A 15,378-nucleotide genomic window follows, 5' to 3' on the forward strand; every position below is an offset into this window, starting at 1 on the left:
GGTCTACAGACGTAACAGCCCTTGGAACAGCTATGCAAGGGCCAGGGATCTCAGTGACCTATGGGTCTTTATAGGAACTCCTTGCTGTATAAGAAATAGTTAAGAATGCACGAGTGCCAAAACCGGTTTGGCTCAGTGGATAGAACGTCGGCCTGCGGACTGAAGGGTCGCAGGTTTGATTCCGGTCAGGGGCATGTGCCTGGGTTGCAGGCACATCCCCAGTGGGGGATGCGCAGGAGGCGCCTGATCGATGTTTCTCTCTCATCGATGTTTCTGACTCTCTATCTCTCTCCCTTCCTCTCTGTAAAAAATCAATAAAATAAAATAAAATAAAAGAATGCACGAGTGTTTCGCCTAACTTTAGCCAGTATTATCCTACTGATAAAAAATGATCTTGGTCAGAATTCCTTCTAACTCATAGGCCATTGGTCATCAAGATATGGAACAAGTCCCTGTCTTGATAGGCTACTGAGAAAGACAAAAGGACAAGGACAGGATAAAGAAATCTAGGCCAGTATGCTCATGATCAATCAGTAGAAGCAGGTAGGTAGAATATATATCTCCAGCCCATGTCCTAAGCCCTGGAACCTTTGCATAGACTATCTTACATGCCAAAAGGAAATTAAAGTTGCAGGTGGAACTAGAATTGCTAACCAACTGACCTTAACATAAAGAGATAACCCAGTGGGTCCCATGTAACCACAAGGGTCCTTTAAGTGCAGAATAGGGAGGCAGGTCAGAATCTAGGTTGGCCACTGCTGACTTCCAGATGGAAGGGGCTGAGCAGGGATGAGAGCAGTGTCCAGAAGCTGGAGAAGGCAAGGAAGCACACCCTCCCCAGAGCCCGCAGGAGCCTGCTGGCACCTGGACTTGCCCAGAGAGACCAATTTCACACTTCTAATTACCTGCTCCCATCCCCCTCAAAAACAAATAGTTTTCTCTTACCTATATCCATTGGTCGTTCTGTATTTAAACTGTCTGTGCTGCCTTGATGTCCACCTAAAGGTGTCTTGACTTGTTGATCGGACAGTTTCCCAGTACTGACAGATCTAAAAAGAAGAGTGATTTTAATAATGAAAAATCCACACGTAAATAATAAGGATTTAAGCCAAGCCATAAAAGGGTTAATGCGAAGCCAGAGAACAAGGAGACAAAAATAGATAACAATTCAGGGTAGAGATAAACTTCATTAACCAATATAAACAAGAGGCAGAAATAGGCTATTCAGGAAATTCAGCAGAGCTCTGTATTTCCAGCTATAGGAAGCATCTATGGTTTTCGGACTCTAAATGTATACAGTTCATATCCAGCTACTCATTTGGTCTGGTTGTTTTGTAACAGAAATATATGCACTATGGTAGTTTTCATGTTTATTTTTTAATTTTTAAATACATTTTTATTGATTTTAGAGAGAGGAAGGAAGAGGGATAGAGATAGATAGAAACATCGATTGCCTCCTTCACGCCCCCTACTAGCATCAAGCCAGGCATGTGCCCTGACCGGGAATTGAACCGTGACCTCCTGGTTAATGGGTCAATGCTCAATCACTGAGCCACACCAGCAAGGCAGTTTTCATGTTTAAAGCTGGAAGGAAACGGTGTTTTTTACCTGCCAAACAGTGCCTTGCTTTGCTGCTCAGACGTCTGCCTCTCCCTTCCTGGTAGTAAGAGACAATGAGAGCATTCTCGTGGGTCATCCCCATCTTTAGATTGCCCTTCAGAAGGCCCATGGCGAGGAACCAACGCTAGCAGGTTGGAAGATGCTTGTGTTTTGGGGATTTTGAAAGGAGCTGTGGTCTAAAGAAACACGTAAGCTGGTTATTGCGGTGTGCAAAGCATTCAGTACTGGCAGGCTGCATAGCCCAGCAGCCAGGAGCACTGACTCTGGAGTCGGTCAGAACTGGATTAAAATACTGGCCCTTCCACTTACAGCCTCTAACCGTGGGCACCTCAGTGGGATAATGTACATAAAGCATTCAAGTCAAGGGCCTACACTGTACCTGGCACATAGCAAGTGCTCATTAAATTGTAGCTCTTCTCATCGTAAGTCCTTTCCATACTAGTTCATGACCTATTGTAGAGAGCTCAGTTCAGCTATTCCATGGTATCGCTGCCTCTGCATCCATTCTGTTTGGCCAAGTGGACTGCAGGGACCTTAAACTGACACTTGCCTGTAAGTGCACGCCCTAGCTAGCAGCCCACACGTCACGAGCAAATGTCAGCTCCTGAGGTGACGCCCCACCTCCCCTTAGGTAAGACCCCTATGGAGCTTACCAGAACCCTGCTTTTTGGTTTGAATTGAGCAATCTAGCCTTAGCCAGGAACCCGAAACACTCTACCCATGAACCCCAAAAAAGGCATGCACCCAGACCCTGCCTCTCCCTAGCTGCATGCCATCTGGGCATCCCCCACCCCCACCCCCACCCCCCTGCCCAGGATGTGCAGGGTGTCTCTTTCAGGAGCTGTGAGTAAAAGACCTCCATTTCAATTTCTCTTGTGGTCTGTTGTTGAACTGGCTCTCCATCCGTCCACTTCACAATGTTAACCTAACAAAGCCGTAACCCCTACAAAGGTTTAATCAACACACCTTGGTAGGAGAGCCAATGATTGTTGGTAAAGGGGTTTTAAAGAACCAGTCAGAACTCCGCGGAGAGGACCCCAGGTGTTTGGTGGGAGAAGTCCCCAGGCTGCCCGGCCGACTGGGCTGCGGCGAGTGACTGCACCCAGCCCCCGTGTGGGACGGGCACACGGGGTCCGAGTGCTGCTTTCTGAGCTTCTGCTTGTGCTGGTAGATGTCAGTGAGGCTGGGGGCGCTCTGCAGCCTAGCACCCAAGAAGAAAGACTGTGGTGACTGAGCCTGCAGCACTGAAGAACCTACCAAGAAAACAGACGCAGTGTTAACCCAGTGGGAAGAAGCACATGGCACAAACATAAGGATTAAGAAAACAGTCCTCCCTCCCTCCCCCCTCCTCCTCTCCCTTCCATTTCAAAGCGGGAGAGGGAGAGAAGCATCAATAATGAAAGAGAATCATTGATTGGCTGCCTCCCGCATGCCCCCTACTGGGGATTGAGCCCGCAACCCAGGCATGTGCCCCTGACCGGAATCAAACCTGGGACCCTTTGGTCTACAGGCCGACGCTCTATCCACTGAGCCAAACCAGCCAGGGCAAGAAGACAGTTCTTAAAATGAGAATTTCAATGAAAGCCTTTACTTGGCGGGAGACTATTTTTATGGCATCCTTTACAAACCAGTGACAAGAACATTGTCACTGATATTCTCAGGAGACAGAAGTGGATGACGGGTATATTAGCTGTTTTATCAGCAGCTAGCAAATAACTCAGATTAATGCGAGGTCTAATTAGGACCAAAACAACAAACACTGAGCATGAACAGGATCATTTCCATCCTTTACACAAATACATACTTGGGTTTAACAATGTGATTATTCCCTTTTCTCACACCTCAACTAAAATAAACTTTTCAAACGAACCCAGAATAACCCTTTCTTCCTTTCTTAAAATAAAAAAAAGATATGTAAAGAGAATTAGATAATACACTGTTCCTGAATTTGATTTTATTTGTTTAAAATTAACAAGCTTATGGCCCTGGCCGATGTGCCTCAGTTGGCTGGACATCATCCCATGCACCAAAAGGTTGCTAATTCGCTTCCCGGTCAGGGCACACACCCAGGTTATGTGCCCAATCCCTGGGAGGGGGTGTGCAGGAGGTAGCCATGAGATGTCTCATTCTCACATCAATGTTTGTCTCGCTCTCTCCCTTCCTCTCTTTTTAAGAATCAATAAAAAAATCTTCAGATATTCTTGACTCTAAGGGGATACCTACCAGGGGCCTGGGAGAGTCTTGATATGCTGAGCAGTTGGCAACAATAAGGGACTTCACCCACACAAACCTGGTTGCTGCCAACTTAAGGTCCACTAAGCCTTGAGCTCCACTTACAAATTCTTTGGCACTTCTAAGCCAAACTATCACCGATAATATTAAGAACATACAAATCTTCTCAGTGATCTATAACCATCATCTTTCTAAAAACGGACATCAACAGGAGCTTTTGCTACTGACCACTCCTGGCTAACTTCATACTGAATTTGATATTTAACTTTTCATAACAGGGTTCTGCCAAACACACACAGGCACAGGTATATATACGCATGTGTGTACATGCGCATATGCACAAAAGTAAAAAGTGGCAAAGTGCTATGGTCCGGAAAGCTAATTTGTATGCTTTCCCAAGGATCAGAGTTCCTTTAACTGGCCAACTCCTCAAATGCACGTACAGTAAGATTTGACTTTAAAAAGTACGATTTACACACATCTTTGGAAGCATATATGGTACATAATAAAGCAAATAAACTTCTATATTTGTTTTTTATTTGATGCTAACTAGTAGTTCTTATCAAAAATAGTATTACTTGGAGAAAACTAAGATGGCGGCATAGGTAAACACCGGGAAATTGTCGCCTCACACAACAATTGAAAATTACCGCAAAGGACTGAGCAAACATCACCCAGAACAACAGGAAGGCTGGCTGAGTGTAAATTCTACAACTAGAAGGAAAGAAAAGCACGCTGAGAGCCAGAGGCACTGCGGAGGTGAAGTGCAGAGGTACGGCGGCTCGCGCGCGCGAGGAAAGGGGGTGGCGCCTGAGGACGCGGCTGTCTTTTTGAATCACAAGCTCCCTACGGCTCTGAACTCCGGTTCCGGGAAGTCTCTGGGGACCCAGGGCTCATACGGGGAGAGGCTGGTCTGCCCAGGCGGCTTTCCCTCAGAGGTGCTTGCAGCCGTTACCGGGACACTGAGACGCGCGACTCCGGGCGGAGAATCGGCCATAGCTGCTTTTTCCGCCCTTTGACTCCCTGAGACCCCGCCCCACCCAGGCTGCGGCAGAGGCTTTTGCATGTGAATGTACCTAACTGCAGCCTAGCCAGGCAGACCCGGAACTTCCAAGAGAAGGCCCAAGGCCCCGCAGCGGCTTGCATTGCTTCACAGCTGAGCCTCTTCGTGGCTCCTGCTGTGTGGTCTCAGGCAGAGGCTGAATTAGCACCTCCTTAGATCCAGGAGCCACTGTACCCAGTGGTCAGAGGGGGACCATCCAGACTGCAACTCCTCAGATCCATAAGGGACACACTCAGGGGGCAGACTCAGTGAGCACCAAAGCCCCACTGAAACAAGTCTTGCCCCAGAAGGGTGTCTTCAGCACAGAAGTTCTCCCACTTTAGACACAGCTGATTCTCACAGCCAATTGGCCTGGAGGTCAATTCCTCCCAGTGATTCTACAACAACCAAGGCACCAAGAGTGCACCAAGAGTGTCCACCCCAGATAACTGGGGAGGCTGAGCTACTGGGCCCTACAGGACACCTGGCGCACAGGGCCACTCTATCAACACAGGGAAGCTGCCAAAATGCTGAGACAAAGAAACAGGTCACAAATGGCAGAAATGGAGGAAAGCAAACGATTGGATATAGAGTTCAAGGCCACGTTTATAAGGTTTTTCAAGAATTTTATGGAAACCGCCGATAAATTTAATGAATCCCTCATTAAGTATAGTGAGACCATGGAGGACATGAAAAAGGACCAACTAGAAATTAAGCATACACTGACTGAAATAAAGAATAATTTACAGAGATCCAGCAGTAGACAAGAGGATCCCAAGAATCAAGTCAAAGATTTGAAATACAAAGAAACAAAAAATACCCAACCGAAAAAGAAAAAAGAAAAGAGATTCCAAAAATATGAAGATAGTGTAAGGAACCTCTGGGACAACTTCAAGCGTACCAACATCAGAATTATAGGGGTACCAGAAGGAGAGAGAGGGCAAGATATTGAAAACCTTTTTGAAGAAATAATGACAGAAAACTTCCCCTACCTGGTGAAAGAAATGGACTTACAAGTCCAGGAAGCGCAGAGAACCCCAAACAAAAGGAACCCAAGGAGGACCACACCAAGACACATCATAATTAAAATGCCAAGAGCAAAAGATAAAGAGAGAATCTTAAAAGCAGCAAGAGAAAGACAATCAGTTACCTACAAGGGAGTACCCATACGACTGTCAGCTGATTTCTCAACAGAAACCATGCAGGCCAGAAGAGACTGGCAAGAAATATTCAAAGTGATGAATAGCAAGAACCTGCAACCAAGATTACTTTATCCAGCAAAGCTATCATTCAGAATAGAAGGTCAGATAAAGAGCTTCACGGATAAGAAAAAGCTAAAGGAGTTCATCACCACCAAACCAGCATTATCTGAAATGCTGAAAGGTATTCTTTAAGAAGAGGAAGAAGAAAAAGGAACTCTTACCATTTGCCACAGCATGGATGGAACTGGAGAGCGGATAAATACCACATGATCTCACTCATTTGTGGAATATAATGAACAACATAAGCTGATGAACAAGGACTGATCCAGAGACGGAGAGGCATTGATTGGACTGTCGGGAATTGGAGGGAAGGTAGGGGAGGGTGGGGGTAAGGGGGAAAGATCAACCAAAGGACTTATATGCAAGCATATAGGCCTAATCAATGGACATGGACAACGGGGGGGTGAGGGCATGAACGGGGGGGGGGTAGAGGGTAACGGGGGGACAAGGACACGTATGTAATATCTTAATCAATAAAAAATATATTTTAAAAAAAAAAAACAATAAAAAAAAAAAAGAATAGTATTACTTGGGGACGGGGATGAGCTAGAAGGGGTCAGCTACATCTGCATCTACGTAATACTGTCAACAATAAGGATTAAAAAAAAGAATAGTATTAATCAAAGCAACAAAATTTCATTACCTAGGTTTTCATTATCTGTGTGACAATGACCAAAATTTAGCTAAGTTACTTAATTCCTAAGACTTATTTTCATGAAAGAATCATATACCCAAAAACAGATGGCCACACCAACTGGGCACCAATTCTGTTTTTTTGATAAGACTAGAAAAACATAACTCAAATCCATCCTATATAATAAAAGGCTAATATGCAAATTGTCCCCTCGACTGGGAGTTCGACCAGGGAGCTGGGCCTGCCAACCGCCCACAGCCCTGCCTCCGATTGCCCCAATTGGGGGCGGGGCCAGCCCGCCGACTACCCGTGACCCCTCCACCCTCCCACACCCTACGGCCGGACCCCACCTGTGCACTAATTCGTGCACCGGACCTCTAGTTCATAACAGGATTACAGTTATTAATATGCCAACTCCATCTCCTACCTGAAGAGTTCCTCCTCCCGGACTCCTGGCCTTGCGGGCGCCCACAGCAGCACTGACTCCATGGCTCTGGAATGGCACCAACTGCAAAGAGGGAACAGGGGCAGGGCACACAAATGCTTCAAAACCAGCTAAGAATGGAGACAGGCAATACATGCAGACTGCACAGTACATTGTAGTTTACAAAATTTACTCAGCAAACATTTAACTCAGCTAAACAACCAATGTGCTGGGTACTGGGCATACTAGGATCAAAAGTACCTATACTCTTAAAACAAGATCAATAGGAAAGAAAGCCATGTACAATCAGTGTCTGCAACAAGTATGTCCTTAAAACAGGGAAGTACAGTTTGTCCAGAGTTGGGGGCTTGTGGAGCTGAATGACAGCCCAGTGACTGTCCCTCTGAATCCACCCTATTCCTGCTCCCCAGGGCTCCCAGACATGACTGCATATGTTCGAGGCATTCATTCAGGCCTGTTCAAGCAGGTCAGGAAACTTGGACAACTCAGTGCATGGGGACACTCTTTCAGCTGGGCTAACCTCTCTGAGCCCTCACTGTAGCCAGGACTCCTCCTTCCTTCCTTTCCCTCAGATGGTCGCATCTGCATGGCAGTCTTGGGGGGGCTCCCTGTGAACTCCTGCTTCCTCCCCTTTATCCAGCACAGGTGTCCCCCAATCTCTCTTGCACATCTCTGCAGCTACCTTCTTTGCATGTACCTCTCAGGACCCAAATCAATAAAAAGGAGAGCTGGTGAAGACTTCAGGCGATTTAAGTAGCAAGAGACCTATGTCTACAAAGAGGAAGAGGCACCGCCAAGGGATTAGGTCGGCAGGCAAAGGGTTAGCAGACCCCGAGGAAGAGCCTGTTCCTGAGTTCAAGGGTAAGTTTTGGAACATTTCTCTGGAAACCTTGGAGTGCCTGAGGAGCTGCTGAAGGATGAGGCAGAGCCAAGATTTTGTTTGAAAAAAAATATCAGCTAAAAACAGCTTCAAAACCATTGCAACAGGTGAGGTGGTGACAAACGTTTTTTGGTGGGTTTCTTTTTTAAACATTATCACTATGGTTTTGAAATCAGGGCTTCTGGGCACTGTCCTTGCTCTGCCTCCTCCCAACCTTCCCATTCCCTCTGAATCCTGCTCCGGCAGTCCTGGCTGCGGGTGGCGGCCCTCTCCCTTTAGAAATGTGTGTGCGTGTGTGTATAAAAAGTTTTGCGCTGTTTTTTTTGTTTTTTCCATTTTGAGATCTGCCCCCACTGGGCCCTCTCTGTACCACCTTTTCTGCCCCACCACACGGATGCTGTTTTACACAAATTCTGCAATCCCAGTTGCTCTGGTCTCTCTTTGTCTTGCTTTCACTAAACGTATGCTTTAAGGCTTGTTTTTGTGTTTGGTTGGGTTTTGTTGCTGCTGCTGTGTTTCTGCTGTTTTAGCTGTTCCTCTGCTGTACAGTTCCCAGGAGGTGGCAGACTGTAACGAGGCTACCGCCACACCCCTCCCTGGTCACAGGCAGTACTGTTATGTACACGACTGTCTTTTAATCCTCAGAAATCTGAGTGGTATGTAGGGTAGGGGTTTTATGTACTTTAACCTAGATTTTCTGACTTTGTGTTTAGAGCCCAAACCCAAAGGAGATACTTTTTATGCAAAAGATCCATTTGTATTATATTTCCAATGGACGTCCTAACAGATTTACCCAGAGGTTCTCGATTGGGACAAGGGGCAGGGTGTACCCAGGGGGGTGGGATATGGTCCCAGCCAGCTGAGACTCTTTGCCAACGTGAGCCAACGGTCCCATACAGAGTGCCAGGTCAGATTTGGCAGTAAAAAGGTTGAAGACAACTGCTTTAAACTCGTACCCAAAGGGGAAGGTGAATAAGGCCTGGAAGACCCAGTGGAGAGTCTTCGTCCGACTGTCTGTGCTGTGTCTGCGGGCGCTGGGGAGCCGGCTCCCACTCGGAGGAAGCCCATAGGGCTGGTGTTGGACCTTCGCACCACTGCAGACCTGGGAAGATAAAGAAAATGACTCCCTCTGACAGGTTCTAGGACTCTCTTTATTGTCTTTTTTCCTAAAACTTCCTAGAAATATGCCATGGAGTAGATTTTTTAAAAATATGTAACACAGTCACATGGCACAGGTATAAAGTGCATAACATTATACAGTGAAGTCGCCCTCTCCCCCTAATTCCCAGCACTCCCTCCACCTTATGCACAAGGCTCACATTTTAGCGTCTGATCCCTCCAGAGCTCCTAATTCACTGCAGGCACACCCGGCACTGCACACACTGCCGGCCCCTGGACAACACAGGTTTGAACTGCGTGGGTCCACCTATATCAGCCGTGGGCAAACTACGGCCCACGGGCCCAATCCGGCCCTTTTGAAATGAATAAAACTAAAAAAAAAAAAAAAAAAAAAAAAAGACCGTACCCTTTTATGTAATGATGTTTACTTTGAATTTATATTAGTTCACACAAACACTCCATCCATGCTTTTGTTCCGGCCCTCCGGTCCAGTTTAAGAACCCATTGTGGCCCTCGAATCAAAAAGTTTGCCCACCCCTGACCTATATACATTTTTTTCAATAAATACTGTAAATGTATTTTCTCTTATGATTTTAATATTTTCTTCTCTCTAGCTTACTTTATTATAAGAATACAGCATATTATATATAACATACACAATGTTAATCAACTATTTATGTTAATCAACATATATTAATCGACTATTTATATGGTAAGGCTTCTGGTCAACAGTAGGCTATTAGTAGTTAAGTTTTGGGGGAGTCGAATTTTCAATCGCACAGGGAATTGGTGCCCTAACCTCTGTGTTGTTCAAAAGCCCACTGTATAATCATACTTTCATCTTTAGAAAAGATAATGTTATATATACCAGCCATTTTCTCTCTCATTTTTAAAATGAACTAGCAGTCAATAGTTCTTTTCTTTAATGCTCAAACTGGTATCTAGTGGATTTTTTAAATGTTTTTATTGATTTTAGAGTGAGAGGAAGGGAGAGGGAGAGATAGAAATACTGATGTATAGAGAAGCATCAACATCAATCGATCACCTCCTGCATGCCTCCTGCTGGGGACTGAGCCCACAACCCGGGCTTGTGCCAAACCAAACCAAACCAAACCAGTGACCTCCTGGTTCATGGGTTGATGCTTAACCACTAATTAGCTGGGCTGTACCAACCATTTTCAAATTTGGGGGTGTTAGTACTCCATTATACTCTTAAAATCACTGACAATCCCAGAGAGATTTTGTTCATGCAACATACAAGCTGATACTTACTGTAGTAGAAGTTAAACAGAAATTTTTGCAATTATCAATTCATTAAAAATAACTTATCACAGGTAACATAATTATGAAAAATAATTATGTCTTCCAAAACAAAATAAGTTAGCGAGAAGTGTGACATTATTTTACATTTTTGCGAATCTTAGTATCTGATTGAATAGATGACAAGTGGATTCTCATAACTATTTCTACATTCAATCTATATAACATTGGGTGTAGTATATGAAGGAAACCCAGACTTACACAGATATGTAACTGGAAAGGGGAGAAATATTTTGGTAGCCTTTTCAGATACTTCTCTTTGATGCTACATAAAAACTCAGCAAGTCATCATTTCTGAAAGACTATTCACAGCATGGAATTAGAAACCACGTCAGTGAGACTATGTATTCTGTTACATTTGATCACTTGGAAAATATTGGTTGAGCCTGGCTGGTGTCGCTCAGTGGTTGAAGATCGAACCTCTGAAACAGAAGGTCACGGTTCAATTCCCAGTTAGGGCACATGCCTGGATTCCGGGCTCAATCCCCAGCAGAGTCGTGCAGGAGGCAACCAATCAATGATTCTCTCTCATCATTGATGTCTCTCTCTCTTCTCCCCTTCCCTTCCTCCCTGAAATCAATAAAAATATATTTTTTTAAAAATATTGGTTGACTGAGTTATGCAGATATTCCAAATGTTGACACATTATACAATATTAAAAAGTCACATTCACATCAAAAGACCACCATCAATCTTAGAAATGGCTGTCAAGATGTAACAGGAGCTGTCAAGATCACAATGATGAATACAAGTTTTCCAAAATTCTAATTTTTGTTCAGGAGCTCAAATCTTATCTCATTTGTTTTCTATAAAGTTACAGACTTAGTTCATTTTTTACAAAATGGCTGCCAAATATCCATAATCATAGTTTTGTTCTTTAAGAATGGTGTTCATGAAAAAGTGGCTAGTTCAGCTTGCAACTAAAACAATCATACGAGTGCTTTTCCTTAAGACAACTACTCCAATGTGCAGCAAAAGTACTTTATGCCTACATTCCACTCAAGGCTAAGATTTTCAAAGAAAAATAATAATTTTTACTGCTTTATTAAAGACATTCTTTGGTACTGCAAGTGTGTGATAGTAAAGAACACAAAGACTAACAGTATAGATGGGGGCCACTAGCTTGAGGCGTTTTAAGGCACCAGCAATTTTTCCATCATTGGTTTTGCACTATCAGTATATGTACCAATGCAGTGAAAAAGCAAACAATATCCTAATATTATTATGAAAATAGTTTTTCCTCATGGACCCTACAAAAAGGGAGCCACAAACCACACCTGAGAACCACTGCTAGTAACACTCTTCATCACTCTTTTCACTTTATAAACTAAACAATCTTCTACCTCAGGACATAGAGAGCTGCCTTACTCTTTTTTGGAAGATGCTCCATTGTCAGAGATAATCTATAATAAATCAGTCCCTTACTGGTGGGCATTTGGCTTATTTCTCATCCTCTGCTATTATAACAAGAACTTTGTATACAATTTCATACACAGGCAAGGACTGATTATCTATACAATAAATTACCAGAAGTTGAAGTGCTGCTTTAAAGATATATGCATTAATAATTTTTATACGTACTGCAAAATGCCCTTTGTAAAAGTTTTCTCAATGGTGAGGATCATTTTCCATTCATTGAGCTATGTATTTGGTGGGCCCTTTTAACCTAAAATCTTGTATCCACCAATGCTGAAAAAATTTTTTTGATTTCCCAGAAATTTTCTTCCTCATCATTTTCTTTTTCTTTCCTTCTTTCCTTCTTTCCTTCTTTCTTTCCTTCCTTCCTCCCTCCCTCCCTCCCTCCCTCCCTCCCTCCTTTCTTTCTTTCTTTCTTTCTTTCTTTCTTTCTTTCTTTCTTTCTTTCTTTCTTTCTTTCTTTCTTTCTTTCTTTCTTTCTTTCTTTCTTTCTTTCTTTCTTTCTCTTTCCTTCTGAAGAGTACTTTTCATTTATATTTTCCAGCTTTATCTGACTCACCTATTCCACATACTTCCTCAACGTTGTCTCCCAGCATTTATTTTAATTACTATAATTTGTAATGTCCAAGAAGAGGGGTTTTTAATTTTGATTTTTTCAATACTATTTCGTTCTTATTTATGGATGCAGTTTCTAACCTTTCTCTAAAGGTACTAATTTTTAAAATAAGTTTATTTTCTTTGCATTCTTGCTATTTCTTTCAAATTCAGTTTTCCTACTTTTCGCCATCTGCCTCACTGTCACCTCTCCACGGAGCTCTCTGAGATCTGTTTCTGAGGGCACTATGCGGCACAGCGGTTTTCACTGGCAGCAGGCATTCATCTTCCATTCTCTTTGCTTCCCAGAAATTTATTGAAATCTCCCACCCACTGAATATTTATTCCTACTTTCCTTTTCTTTGTGGACTTATACCACTGTCATTCCTTTGCTACCTCAGTGGGGTTTCAGAATGTAGAAAAAATAAATAATATGTAAATAATCTGCTACTACTGGTGGGATTCCATTTTTTAACACACTTTTCCTCAATTCTTAAAAATAATTATATTTGTGGACAAATATATACATACCATATCAACCTGCCAAGTTTAAATATTATCTAAATAGATCCATTACAAAAAAAATTTTTAGTCAATTTTTTGTACCATTTTGTACACCTCCATTTTACAGGGTGGGGAAAAGTAAGTTTACAGTTGTGAGTACATGAAAATAGAGCTTATTCTTGTATTATTTTTATTAATCATTGCCCATACGAACAGCTTTTGACCCACTCTATACACATACATAAGGGGCAAAGTTGGCTATGGAAAGTAACAGATCTTTCAATAAAAACAAAACTCTTTTTTTAATTAAAGTTTTTTTTTTCAATTACAGTTTAACATTCAATATTATTTTGTATTAGTATGGGGGTATAGCATAATGGTTAGACAATCATCTACTTTACAAAGTGTTCCTCCTGACATTTGCAGTACTCAAGTGACACCATACATAGTTATTAAACTACTAGAGGCCCGGTACACAAATTTGTGCATGGGTGGGGTCCAGCTGGCCCGCCCCAATCGGGGCCAATAGGGCCGGGCCAGCCAGCGGGAGGTGACGCAGGAAGTTGGCTGGCCAGCCACGCCCCCTGGTCAAACTCCCTGTAGAGGGGACAATTTGCATGCTAGCCTTTTATTATATAAGATTATTGGCTATATTTCCTATGCTGTACTTTACACCCAGATGACTATATTGTAATTACCAATCTGTACTTCTCAATCCCTTTACCATTTTCACCCACACCCCCAACTCCCTTCCTTCTACCAACCATCAGTCTGTTCTCTATATCTATGAGTCTGTTTCTGTTTTGTTTGTTTATATTGTTCTTTAGATTCCACATATGAATGAACTCATATGGTATTTGTCTTTCTTCAACTGATTTATTTCACTTAGCGTAATACCCTCCGAGTTCATCCACGCTGTCACAAATGGTAAGATTTTAAAATTTTTTAAGGCTGCTTATTATCTGTATTTTTTTAATCCTTTTCTTTTTTTAAAAAAATTGATTTCAGAGAGGAAGGGAGAGAGAGAAGGAGCTAGAAACATCAATGATGAGAGAGAATCACTGATCAGCTGCCTCCTGCATGCCCCCTACTGGGGATCAAGCCTGCAACCCAGGTATGTGCCCTGAGAGACCCCAACATTTCTTGTAATCCTGGTTTGATGCTGATGAACCTTAGCTTCTTCTTATCTGGGAAGCTCTTTATCTGTCCTTTGATTCTAAATGATAGCTTTGCTAGATAAAGTAATCTTGGTTGTAGGTCCTAGCTTTTCATCACTTTGAGTATTTCTTGCCAATCCCTTCTGTCCTGCAAGGTTTCTGTGGAGAAATCAGCTGCGAGTCTTATGGGAGCTCCCTTGAAGATAACTGCTTTTCTCTGGCTTCTTTTAACACATTGTTTGTGGGTAGTTTTTATCGCGCGCTAACAGGTGGCGCGGGCCATTTTTGCTAATTTTTTGCGCAAATGGCAACGTTCAGTAAAATTACGATAACTTTAGTTTACGTATTTATACGTTACCCGCATTCTACCGCTAGTCTATAAAAAACGTATTAATACGTGTCCCGCGCTCTACTACACTGGTAGATTGTATAAATACGTAAAACATGTAAACACGTTTCCCGCATACCATGTGTTAAGATTCTCTGTCTTTAACCTCTGCCACTTTAATTAGGATGTGTCTTGGTGTGGGCCTCCTTTGGTTCGCCTTGTTTGGGACTCTGTGCTTCCAGGACTTGTATGTTTATTTCCTTCACCAGGTTAGGGAAGTTTTCCGTCATTTTTTCAAACAGGTTTTCAATTTCTTGTTTTTACTCTTCTCCTTCTGGCACACAATGATGTCAATGTTTTTATGCTTGAAGTTGCCCCAAAGGCTCCTTACACTATCCTTTTTTAAAATTCTTTTTGCTGTTCTAATTGTGTATTTTTTGCTTCCCTATATTCCAAATTGCTGATTTGAATCTACTACTGATTCCTGTAATTTATTCTTCATTTCAGTTAGTGTATCTGTCATTTCTAATTGGTGCTTTTTTATGGTTTCCATGTCTTTTTTTATGCTGTGAAGTTCTCACAAAGTTCCTTGAGCATCCTTATAACCATTGCTTTGAACACTGTATCTGGTAGTCTGCTTGCCTCCATTTCATTATTTTTTTTTCTGGAGATTCCTCCTGTTCTTTCATTTGGTACTTGTTTCTTTGTCTCTGCATTTTGGCGGCTTCCCTAGTTTGTTCCCATGTATTAAGTAGAGTTGTTATGTCTGCTGGACTTGGTAGAGTGGCCTTGTGTAGTAGGTGTCCTGCAGGGCCCCGTGTACAG

The 15,378-nt window shown here is 42.8% G+C and overlaps 1 protein-coding gene across 5 annotated transcripts in view; it reads right to left on the bottom strand.

Moving 5' to 3' along the window:
* LOC118649389 (A-kinase anchor protein 10, mitochondrial) overlaps positions 1-15,378 on the bottom strand; it is a 226,142-nt gene that overhangs the window by 14,393 nt on the left and 196,371 nt on the right. For 2 of the 5 annotated variants that reach the window (XR_004965634.1, XR_004965633.1), the window contains exons 29-33: positions 9,072-9,217; positions 7,218-7,298; positions 2,587-2,873; positions 1,609-1,657; positions 946-1,049 (exon numbers count right to left, since the gene is read on the bottom strand). Coding sequence is in view for 2 of the 5 variants with exons in the window: in XM_036296394.1 (XP_036152287.1) it covers positions 946-1,049; positions 1,609-1,796; positions 2,587-2,873; positions 7,218-7,298; positions 9,072-9,217 (806 nt within the window). In the remaining 3 variants the exon portion in view is untranslated. Of the gene's footprint in view, positions 1-945; positions 1,050-1,608; positions 1,797-2,586; positions 2,874-7,217; positions 7,299-9,071; positions 9,218-15,378 lie in introns of those variants that run through there. The other 3 variants (XM_036296394.1, XM_036296395.1, XR_004965635.1) reach the window with 2 other exon arrangements.

Source organism: Myotis myotis, unplaced genomic scaffold, assembly GCF_014108235.1.
Source record: "Myotis myotis isolate mMyoMyo1 unplaced genomic scaffold, mMyoMyo1.p scaffold_m19_p_29, whole genome shotgun sequence".
In the NCBI taxonomy this organism is placed as follows: domain Eukaryota; kingdom Metazoa; phylum Chordata; class Mammalia; order Chiroptera; family Vespertilionidae; genus Myotis; species Myotis myotis.